General features: G+C 43.5%; 1 protein-coding gene across 1 annotated transcript in view; it reads left to right on the forward strand.

Annotated features, from left to right (window-relative positions):
• The window catches only part of SPOPL (speckle type BTB/POZ protein like), a 52,491-nt gene that overhangs the window by 25,867 nt on the left and 14,067 nt on the right, over positions 1-12,557 (forward strand). Inside the window, exon 5 of the mRNA XM_019554309.1 lies at positions 11,411-11,538. Within this exon, the coding sequence (XP_019409854.1) occupies positions 11,411-11,538 (128 nt within the window). The remainder of the gene's footprint in view (positions 1-11,410; positions 11,539-12,557) is intronic.

A 12,557-nucleotide genomic window follows, 5' to 3' on the forward strand; every position in this document is an offset into this window, starting at 1 on the left:
CCCCAGTTTCTGCCTCTTCTCCTTTTCCCTCCCCCTTACTGTCTGATGCTACTCAGAGATGCTACTTGAGCTGCTCCATCCTGAAGCACAGCACATAGAAGCCCTTGCTTGGCCATGTAGCAGTGCCAGTGTTGCTAATTGGGTGGGCAGGCGAAAGTTTCCATGTGCTCCGTGCCCAAGAGAGACTGCAGCCCCAGAGATGGAGCTGAGTTGCACCTGACAGTAAAGGGGAGGGAAGGGAGTGGGCAGGAGGTTGGGGACAGAAACTGCAGAGGAGAAGTGGGTGGGGAGGTGCAGAAAGCTGCTGTGGTTCTAACTCTGGCCTCAACGTAGGCTCAGGACCAGTCAGAGTAGCAGCAACCACCTACTCTCCCCTTTGCATCTTATCCCAATGTAAGACAAGGGGCTTTCCTGCCCTTCCCCTCCATGCTGATTGGGAGGACAAAAACTCATTTTATATTTGAGTAAATACATGGTACATGGTTTGAGCAAAACCTCCATCCCCATCAGAACTATACCTCCACTTCTAGCTCTAGAAAATAAACGTATGGCACCCCAGGAATCTTTCCAAGTGTTTCTTCCATCTTCACACGTTGTTAGGGGCTGGAAGGGACCTTGCAAGATTGTCAGGTCCAATCCCCCTGCACTTGGCAGGAAATCATCAAGTCCGGTCCCCTGCCGTGGATGGGAAGTTATTGGGCTCAGATGAGCTCAGCAAGGTGGTTGTCCAGCCTCATTTTGAATACCTCCAAGGAGGGTGATTGCACCGCCTCTGTCGGAAGTGTGTACCAGATTCTGGTAGCCCTTACAGAGAAAAAGTTTTTCCTTTTATAGCCAACCTGAATTTACCCTCCATTAGTTTTATGCACGTTGGTCCTTGTCCTCCCCTGAGGTGCCCTCTTGAATAGTTGCTCTCCTAATTTTTGATGCTCTCCCCTGATGTGCTTGTAGGCAGCTATCGAGTCACCTCTCAGCCTCCTCTTCCTCAGGCTGAACAGGCCCAGTTCCTGGAGTCTCTCCCCAGAGGGCCTACCCTCCATGCCCTTAACCAAATGGGTGGCCCTTCTTTGTACCCTCTTGAGCTTTTCCACATCTTTCTTGAAGTGTGGTGCCCAGAACTGGACACAGTGCTCCTGCTGAAGCCCCACCAACACCAAATAGAGTGGGAGGTGTACCTCCCTGAATCTATTGGCCATGTATCGGTTGATGCATGCCAGAATTTTGTTTGCCCTTCTGGCAGTCTCATTGCGCTGTTGGTTTATATTCATCTTCCAGTCAGTCGTGACCCTCAGGTCTCATTCAGATGCTGCGCCAGTCAGTGGGCCACTGGCCATTATATATTTGTGGTGGGGGTTCCTCCTATCCCAGTGAAGGACCTTGCACTTCTCCCTGTTAAACCTCATCTGATTTTGTTCTGCCCATAAATCCAGTTTGTCAAGGTCATCCTGGCTGTTTACCCTATCCTGGTATGAATGCATTTCCCCACAGCTTGGTATCATCCATAAACTTAATCATTGCACTTTCCACCCCCTGTTGAATAGCAGGAGTCCGAGCACCAATCTCTGGGGGAACCAGTGGAGATGGCCCTCTAGGATGAGGCTATGACTGTCTGGGAGCGGCCTCTAAGTCAGATGTCCAGCCCAGTAGGAGTGCCCTTTGATATGAAACCACAGAAACATTAGGACGATACAGTACAGTTGCATAAAGCTTGCAGAAGTCAAATGATGGCTTATTTTCACTATCTTAATTTGCCAGTGGAGGGTCAAGAATGTAATCCTTGGCAGTTTAAGCGGAATGCTCAAACTTTATTTATCCTGTAGCATTCTTGGAAGGACTGGAAAGTAGCTTTGAGTCAGCCTGCTTAGGCGATTAACACTAGATTTTGCTGTCACTTCCTGCCTGGTCCCTCAGGAACTAATTCACCTTCCTAACGTAAGCATCGCTTGCAGAATCAAGCACATGCTGTTGTTAGTCCATTCTTGATTTTGCTCTGGCAGTGTTCATCAGGTCCTTTTGTATTTGCAAGGGTTTCTAAATCTTTGGACAGCACCACTGAGCAGGTTTGGCTTTTGGGCCATGCCCCTGACTTTAGAGTCCTTTGACTTTCCTTTCTTCTTCAAATCTTATTTTTTTATACTGTCTCTGAATTTATTAACCTAAGTTTCTCAAACTTTACTTATTACATTTTTCTCCTCTTCACATCAGTGCATCTATATCAATCATTTAATAGAGCTTTTAAGAACAGAACACAAACCTCTAATGCAGCAAAAGTGCCTGGGTGGGGGAAGGGTAATGATAACACCTGAAAATTAAACTAATCAAAGCTGGTTTTCTCTCTTCCCCGCCCACAGGTAATGGTAATTCATTCAGTTCTAAACCAGCTCTAGAATTGACATACATACTGTAGAGTGTGTGTATTAAATGAACATGTTAAGCAAATTATATGATATTTTACTTCTCTAACATTGCCTATCTCTTATATACCACTGGATTTACATTACTAGCTATTTAATTTCATTCATGAAGGTATTCATTTTTTTAATGTTTTCCTCTTCTTTTTGGTCCGTGAGAATCAAAACCATGTCTCCATATCCTGAAAAACATTTAAAGCAGAACAAAATCCTAATTATGGATTTAATTCAATCTGAGGAATGTATTCTGTCAGTTTTTAGGGGCCTGACTAACGTTATACGAAGTGAATGTACCTCTGCTTCTGTATTCTGGATAAACTTTGAACAATCTTTGAAGACTTCTCTTGTTGGACCAGACATTTTATCTTTCCTCTGTGTCCTTCCAAAAAGTACTGCTTATCCCATTCTGTATTCTTAATTTTGAGGACAGAGTTAAACTGCCAAATAGTGTGACCGTAATATGGTCCTTTTGATATGCACATGTTCCTGGGTCTGTCAAAGATGATTGAAGAAGGAACAGGGAATGCCTTTGGTTTGATATGGATGTTTTGAAAACTTCACTAAAGATTTCTTATTTATATAGTTCTTTACCTGCAAAGTGTAAAAGCTTCTGTAGGGGAGATAATTATTGAAGTACTTTTCAGAAAATCCTGTGCGATTCAGAGCTGTTTCTTTTCTGTGGTTAATTATCATATTTTCAGCCTGGGAGAGTTGCCTTACAAGCTGTTCAGATGCATATTGCTATTATGAAAATAGCTTAGGGTCCATCTCATGACAAAATATGAATTAATTGCAGGTTCTGATTACTCGGTATATTAGAATTGCTATATCAGTGACCTGACCCTCCATGTTTGCAAACAGGCATGACCAGCTGACTATGTCAAACAACCAGTTTCTCCATCAGATTAAAATAATACTCACCAACAGATTGGCTTAGTAGGATAGCATTTACAGGGCCAAATATCACTGACTTTTGCCATAGAGGGAATTTGGCAGTGACATGTAAATTTAGACTGCCTAGGCTTAATTTTCTTCTTTATAAAAGGTTCTTGTGCATTTTGAGAAAATATACCCCTCCTTTGCCCCTCCCCCCCCCGAACATATTTAAATTTGGCTGAAGAAAAGCCAAGGATGTGCTTTTTTGCTTGGAAAAATTGCTTGTTCAAATTCACTACTGTTCATTTCTCTCTTGCTGTTGGTTGTTATACCTTTAACAACATGCCAAAATCCTGGAACATTTTGGCTAGAAATAGGTGTTGCTGAATGAAGCAGATCAGCTGTGCCATGAAATACGTGTCACCCCTTGTACCACCCTTGATGGTTCAGGACAAGGGGCAATGTAGTCTCCACACTCAGCCAGAGGGGCTTTTCCCCATTTAGCCAGACCTGTCCCTCAGTCGTGGGGGTTGGATCTGGCTGACTGGGGAACCCTTACTTCCCTGCTTATGGAGAGGCATCCTGATATTCCCTGGGGTGCCTCTCTGTAAGTGGGGAAAGCAGGTAGGTGTTCTGGAGGCTTGAGGCTACCTGAGCACCTACCCAGAGTAGTTGGCTTTCCTAACACAGAGCTAATAGATGGGTGCCACAATCAAGCAGCAGTCTATTACTGCCATTTGCACCACTTATTTTCCTTTGATGTGGCACAACTCGTGTTACTATAAAAAATGTGATGGCACACACGAGATGTCAGGAAATGTCTGTTTTCACCCTCTAAGTCTGGATCGCATCACCGTGGGAGTAGAGCAACAGCTCGCTGAGGAGCAGCCATCATCTGGCAGAAGCCAGCAGTTCAGAGCAAGGGTGTAGCCAAACCAGGAGGCCCTGTGTACCCCCATGATATTCCAGATGTGGCAGCCGGTTCCTCTGCAGGGACATACCATATAAGGCAGAATAATAATCTGTGGACTATGCAGATTAAAAAAAATAATAATCACAGCGAGGATTAAAGAGATCTTTAGTTCTAGATTTACTTTTCTACTGATTGTTGTTCCTAAAAAAAAAAACCCTGCTCTTTAGAATTTGTATTATTGAGCAAAACCTTTTCCTCTGAGAGACTGAAGAAGATTAGGGTAAAACCCATTTTTTTTAATGTGGCAGACTCAAATTCCATCTACACAGCTACACACTTAGGACTTCCCATATCTCTCTCCCTGTCTGCATTTTCAAGCCTGTTTGGATGTGTTGTACAGCTTCCTTGTAGAAGCTAGCTCAGATTTTAGTAGTAAACCAGCTGCCAGTTTAAGTTATACTATTTGAGCTAAAGAATTGATAATTCTTTGCTGCAGTCCTTAATACTCTGGATCCAAACTCTTGATGATGACTAGACAGATGTTACATAGAATAAAACTTGAATCTAAAAAAAAAAAACCCTAAAAAACTATATGCAAAAAAAAAAGCAATAAAAATCATTTAAGATGCCAAGGTAGGCACTGAAAAGCTGGCAAATGCTAGAATTAAATTTGCATGGGCATGAGTGTGTGGTTGGGATTCGAGAGCACCTGAGGTCTAATCTGGCTGTACTGCTGATTCAGTGTGTGGCCTTGAACAGGTTTTACATTTGTGCCAGGAACCTTTCTCTTGGCACAGAAAGAGACTGAACAGCTGTTCAAGGGATTTCTTGGAGGAGAACTAGCTCTTCCACAAGAAAGTTAAGAAGATGACCCTCCTCACGATGTAACTTGAATGGCTCTGTGGGCTTCTGTTGGGCATATGCTTATGCATATGTCTTATATTTTCCCTCCCTCCCTCCAAGGGCGAGGTAGGAAGGGAGAGCACTGGCTTGCTGATAGCCTGCCTAGAGACAAGCTGTTGGTGGGGACTTCCTGCCTTAAAAAATTCCCCCTGCCCTCTGTCCCCCTCATTGATCAGCTGAAGGGTGGGGGTTGATTGGGGGCGGGGCATTATCCTTCAGGGAAATGCTCCTGCTTCCACCTGTGCTGTTCCAGGTCAGACCAGAGCGATGTGGGGGCACGTGAGCTGCCGCTTGACAGCCAGGCAGGGGAGAGGATAATTAATGGACTGTCCATTAATGGACTTCCCTAGGGGTTGGGGTGACCCAGGGAGCAGCCCTCTCATGCCCCTGGCTGGAAAGTTCACCGATGTAGCTCTCGAGCCAGGAGGCTGGCCCCCATCTACACTTCTGCTCCCAGGATATTTTTTTTAACAGTCCGTAGCCTGAGTCTTTTCTCCCCATATCAAAAATGGAAATTCAGGAAAATAATTGGTTTGTATGGTTTAAGGATTCCACGGTGCTATTGTGTGCGAGGTTTGGGGAGTATTACACTAAATAATTTAAGGAGCATATATATTGAATGAGGAACAACAACAGCAAAGCATTTCTGCCTCAGTGTGGTCTCGTGCACTGAGAAGTAGTCTTGTGTGTGGGGAACAGTGGTCCTGGGTTGAGGGTGAACAGTATGTGAACATAATGATATGAACTGAGGAAAATCAGGGTTCTTTCTGAAACTTTAATTATGGTATTTCCTCACTTTCAGGTATCTGATTTTTTGCGATGTAAATATTTTTAAATGTAATTTTACTATAAATACCAAATTACCAAAACAGATGGAATATCAGATCTGTGAACAAAACCGTAAATTTGAGTTAAGCTCTCTTGGCCGTATTTGTTGGCAGGTATATATCATTATCTTTAGGATGATGTCAGAGATGAAAGTGGCATCTGAGCCTTCCTTTTTTGGCTTCAAATTAAATTGTCATTTTGCAAGATAATAGATGGCTTCTTAACTGCCCATTCTACAAATTCCACTTAATTCTAAAGAATCAAGCTAGGTTTGTTTGTTCTTGTCATTCTACCAAGTAAATACCACCAAGTTGTCTTCACTAGCTCAGGCATATATATGCACAGTCTTTGTCTTTGATTCATTCGATAGGTGTAAATGGATGTTTTTAGATCCATTTTTTTAGATCTGAATTTAGTAAATGATGGTGGTGATTGGAAGGAAAGAACAGAATCCAGCTCACTGTCTCTGTGCTATACTAATGGAACACTCCTCGAAATAGACACCCCCCCCCCATTAAGGTGGAACTGTGAAAAATATAGGGGAGCAAAACTTTCCTTACTATACATCAACTGTTTGTTTGTAATAAAACTGAAGGTAATGACCTTTTATTAAGCCAGAGGATATGCTAAAGCAGATTAATAATCACATTTTCTAATTACAGAATTAGAATCTTGATTTTTATGCAGAAGTTCGCAAACTGTGATATTCAAGCTTGATTATTCTCTCAGTTCATGTCATGAGACTTTAAGACGGTTTTATGCAATCCAATGAAGTTTGGAAGCCTGGGAGCCTAGAAACAGGAATTTATGACACCATATTTAAGTTTTAATAAAATTATCCTTGAAGCTTTCTAAAATTTCTACTAGAGGTCAGCCTTTGCAGTAACAGATGTTGCTCAAAGTTCTATTACATTTTAAAAATAGAATTCATGTTTTTTTCCAAATGGGATGACAGATGACAGGTTTCATCCCAAAAGACTGGAAACGGGCCAGTGTGGTCCCTGTTTTCAAGAAGGGGAGGAAGGAGGACCTGGGTAATTATAGGCTGGTTAGCCTCACCTCTATTCTTGGCAAGCCTTTAGAAAAAATTATAAAGGATCACATTTGTGGGGGCCAGCAGGTAATATTAAGGGGCAACCAGCATGGGTTTATAGCACCCAGATCCTGCCTGATTAACCTGGTCTCTTTTTATGACCAGGTCACAAAGTGCTTAGATGCAGGAAAAGAGGTAGATGTTATTTATTTGGATTTTAAAAAGGCTTTTGACACAGTGTCGCACCCATTTCTTACAAGTAAATGAAGTAGCTGTGACATGGAATTTTTCACAGTCTGGTGGGTGGAAAACTGGCTTACGAAATGCACACAGAGAGTGGTGGTGGATGGGTCGGTTTCTGCTTGGAGAGATGTGGGCAGTGGTGTCCCCCAAGGCTCTGTCCTTGGACCAGTACTGTTCTACATCTTCATCAGTGATTTGGATGAGGATGTAGAAATCATTCTGTCTACATTCGCAGACAATAACAAACTATGGGGTATCGTAAACACACTAGAGGGTGCGAATTCAGGTGGATTTAGATAGACTGGGGAAGTAGGCGGATCAGAATAGGATGCAATTTAACAAAGATAAGTGCAAAGTGCTGCACCTGGGGAGAGAATCGCCAACACATCTATAGACTGGGAAGCAGCGTTCTGAGCAACACAGCAGTGGAAAGGGATCTCTGAGTCATGGTCGACACAAAAATGAACATGAGTTGCCAATGTGACAGGGTAATAAGTAAAGCTAACTGCACTCTTTCCTGCATTAGTAGGTGTATCATGAGCAGGTCTAGGGAAGTGATGCTTCCCCTCTGTGGCATGGGTGAGGCTGCAGATGGAGTACTGCATCCAATTTTGAGTTCCGCACATCGAGAGGGATGTGGATAATCTGGAAAGGGTTCAGAGGAGGGCCACTCATGGTTGAGAGCCTGCGGGTTAGGATCCTATAAGAAGACAGAGTGAGGGACCTGAATCTCTCCAGCCTCCACAAGAGAAGGCTGAGAGGTGACCTCTTGGCTGTCTACAAACTCATCAAGGGGTGGGGGTCAGCAGGGAATAGGGAATACTGTTTACCAGGGTGCCCCTTGGGGTTACTAGAAACAGTGGTCATAAACAGAAGGAGACTAGATTTAGATTGGACATCAAGAAGAAATTCTTTACGGTGAGGGTTGCCAAAATATGGAATGGGCTTCCAAAGGCGGTGGTGCTTTCCCCTACCTTGGAGGTGTTCTAAAGGAGATAAGACAAGCACCCGGCTGGGGTTACTGGATCCCAGCACTCTTTCTTGCCCAGAGCAGGGGGTTGGACTCAGTGATCTAATAGGTCCCTTCCCACCCTAGAAATCTATGAAAATCTGAAAACCAGAAATTAAGGGGAGAGGAGGTTAGATTGGAGTGATTGAAAAGTTCTATTTAAATTGCAAACTTTTAAAATATATTTGTTTATTTTATCTCAAAAGAATCTGTTTAAGGAATAAAAAAATGTCATTGTCAAATCTCCAAACTTTTTTTTTTTTCCCCCCAAGGAATTTTTGAGGTGAGAAATTCTTAAGATAAAAGAGTCCTTTTCATAGAATCATAGAAATTAAGGGCTGTCTAGTCCCCCTGCTCTGGGCAGGAATACTGCTGAGAGCAAATGATCTCAGCAAGGTGTCTGTCCAGTCTCCTCTTTAAGACCTCCAAGGTTAGAGACTGTACCACCTCTATTCCAGAAGAGGTCTATTCCAGATTCTGGTCACCCTTATTATAAAGAAGCTTTTCCTTGCATCCAACCTGAAACCATCCTCTAACAGCTTATCGCCATTGCTCCTTGTCCTCTCTGGGGTGCCCTAGCGAACAGTTTTTCTCCCAGCTCCCAGTATTCACCCCCTACATGCTTCTAGATCAGAAGTAGGCAGAATCCAGCCCAGCAGGCCATTCTCTGTAGCCCACGGGGTCCCCCCTCAAAATTTACTGTGTGTGTGCGCGTGCATGTGCAGGCTCAGGCAGTGTGTGTGTGCACGCGCAGGCTTGTGGTCACAGTGTGTGTATGTGTGTGTGTGCGCGCGCGCGAGCGCAGGCTTGGGGGCACTGTGTGCGCGCGCGCGAGCGCAGGCTCGGGGGCACTGTGTGCGCGCGCGCGAGCGCAGGCTCGGGGGCACTGTGTGTGTGTGTTCATAGGGCAAGTCCCATACACATGGACCCACATACTCCCTCGCACTGCCCTACGCAAGCCCCAGCCGCTCTTCCCCTCCACACAACCCTACGCACCCCCATACCCATCCACACACACCTCTACATGTAGTATGCGTGCATGCAGGCTTGGGGCCAGATTGTGTGTGTGTGTGTCTATAGGGTGAGTCCCACATGCACACCCCACCATTCACATGCATCCACCCCCCCCCGCACTGCCGTAGACCTCAGCCTCCCCCCCTACACACACAGCCCCCATACCCACCCACTCCCTCCATATACACCCACAGCCCCCACAAACCTACACCCACCCCCCGCAATATGCAAGAGTAAGACTTCATTTTAAGCTATTGTGCAATCACCTCTATGTGCACTACATGAACACATGTAAATCAAGAAAAAAAATACATGATATTTTAGATGTTCACTTTTTAAAATATAATTTGATATTTTTCTGGTTCCAAGATAGCAAAACCCCTTGCTGAAAGGAGTACTTTCAGGGGCAAGGGGAAGGGACTTCTGGTGGCAAAGGACAAAAGTTAGGGGGCAGGACATCTGGTCACAAGGGGCGGGGCTACCAGTGTGGCTCTCAGCAGCTTGCCAAAACTCAGTAAGCGGCCCTCTGCCTGAAATAATTGCCCACCCCCATTAGACAGCAACGAAGTCCCCCCTCAGTCTTCTCTTCCCCAGACTAAGCAGTCCCAGATCCCTTACTCTCTCCTCCAGGCACTTAATCATTCTTGTGGTCCTTCTCTCGACCCATCAAGATTCCCCACATCCTTGTTGAAGTGCAGCCCCCAGAACTGGCCACAGGACTCCAGCTGGGGTCTCACCTGCCAGAGGATGAGGCATCACCAGTAGAGAGGGAACATCACTTCATTAGCCCTCATGTAATGCATTGGCTAATGCATCCCAGTGTGCTATTAACTCTGTTGACTACAGCGTCTCACTGGCGACTCATGTTAATCCTGTGATCAACCATAACCCCAAGGTCCCTTTCATCGTGCTGGCCAGGACGTCTCCTCCTAACCTATATTCATGTTGCCAGTTACTTCTCCGCAGATGAAGCACTCTGCATTTTTCTTTATTGGACTGCATCCAGTTCTACTCCACCCTCCTTCCCAGCTTGTCCAGGTCTGCTTGGATCTGCATCCTGTCCCCTAGCATGACTGCTTTTCCCCATAACTTAGTATCCTCTGCAAACTTAGCCAGCGTGCTTTTGACATCCTCATCTAAATGGTTGGTTAAGATGTTGAACAGCATGGGGCTGAACCCTGCAGGACACCACTGGCCACCTCCTGCCAAGACGATACAGACCCATCCACTAACTCTCTGCGTGCAACCCCTTAGCCAGTTCCCAACCCACCTGACCATGGACTCTGCCAGCCCACAATCCACCAGGTTTTTTTTCATAAGAGCGTCACGGGAGACCATATCGAAGGCCTTTTTAAAAAGCAAGTGTATGACATCAACCGCATCTCCCACATCTAAGCGATTCGTTAGTTGATTATGGAAGGAGATTAGGTTGGTCAGGCATGACCTGCCCGCAGCGAAACCATGTTGGCTATCCTTCAGCATCATGGCTCCTGCTGTCTCTCACAAATGGATTTGTTGATAATTTTTTCCAAAATGTTACCCGTATCAAGGTCAAACTGACCAGCCCATAGTTTCCCAGATCTGCCTCCTCTTAAAGACTGGCACCACATTGGCCCTTTTCCAGTCATCTGGGACCTCTCCCAAGCACCATGAGTTGCCAGCGGTCCCACAATGACTCCAGCCAATTCCTTCGGCACTCTCAGGTGTAGTCCATCCGGTCCTCCTTACTTGACCAGAGCTTTTTCTGAGAGAGCTTTTGGTTTGGCAGTTCTAGACAGAGATCTGTTGAATAAACTCAACCAGTTTTCTAATGTCTAAACCTATTAACTAGGAGGAGTTCAGGAGAAGAAATAAATAATCAATAAATGGAACACAATGGGATACAATACAACACAATAGTACAAATAAGACTCTAGAATAATCTTCCATGAAATGACCAGATAATCTTGTAAAGCAAAATATTATTGAAATAAATACAGAATTATGCTCAGTGATGGATTTTCCTGACGCATGATAAAATGCATGGTCTAACTATATTAAATTGATTTACAGTTACATTAGCACTCAGATGTTCTCAGAATTGATTTTTCTACCTTGTTTTACCACTTGTTAAAGTCTTTTATTTAAGAAAATATTTTATTTAGATATAACAATCCTATTTGTCTTCTGTCTTCAACCAGAAAGCCAAAGAGCATATCGATTTGTGCAAGGCAAGGATTGGGGTTTTAAAAAATTTATCCGAAGAGATTTTTTACTTGATGAAGCTAATGGTCTTTTACCAGATGACAAGCTTACATTATTTTGTGAGGTGAGTTTTTTTTAAGTAAACAAGATTCTAAAGTTTTAAAAATATAACGAATAATCAGAAAATTCAGTGACTTGTACAGTTTCCAAAAAAATCTATGACTATGGTAAACTAGAAAGTTTTAAATGTGTATGATATGGTGCTCCGTTCTTTGATATGTAGACACAGACATACTACAGTGAACCTATCAGAATGAGCTCCAGAACCTCTGCACAAAGAAATGGCTGATGCATGCCATACACAGAAACACACTTATATTGAGGTTGCCTTTTTTTTTTTTTTTGAAGTCATCTGTTCAATAAGATTGTTTTCCATCTTCCTCTAGATAGGCACACATGTAGAACTTAGCTTTTGCTGTAATGAAAGCTATATCCCAGGGAAGAAACACCACTGCATTGATGACATGTACCTCTTACCCAGTAACCACATTCCTTGACTAAAATGAACAACAATTCTTTGATGAATACCTGGTTTAATATCTCAGCAGTGATACGATTCTTCTGTGTCTTTCACTTGCGAGGCCAGGATTTTAAAATAGACATCTATTGTAGACTATATACACCCTAAGGTGCTTAATGGCAATATGGTATAGCAAGTTTTGGTAAGGGAAGAAGAAACAAAGGAAATGTCAGCGAGAATGTCGGAAATGAGAATTATATTAGGAAGTTCCAGAACAACAGGTTAAAAGTAGTAAGCTACAGGTTGCTAGAAGTAGTACATTTAGCAGTCTTATGCCAGTTATACCTTGTCCTAAAACCAGATCTAGCTTAAATAGGAGATGTAATAGGGATATGAATATTAATTAAAGTAGTACCTATTAGAACATCATATTAAATGGCCCTGTTTCAGGTTGTTTTAAATCAAAGCAGGCAAGAGTATAAAAATCTAGGTGTATTTCAGAATCTTTGCTCTTCAGCCTTGAACTACAGTTCATACTCAACAGCCCTTCTGCAAGTCAACCAAGATAAAGCACTCTTTTAAAACTTAATTTAAAACCTGACAGAAGTCTTTTTCCCTAACAG

This window comes from Crocodylus porosus, unplaced genomic scaffold (genome assembly GCF_001723895.1).
Source record: "Crocodylus porosus isolate Cpor-Errol unplaced genomic scaffold, CroPor_comp1, whole genome shotgun sequence".
Classification (NCBI taxonomy): domain Eukaryota; kingdom Metazoa; phylum Chordata; order Crocodylia; family Crocodylidae; genus Crocodylus; species Crocodylus porosus.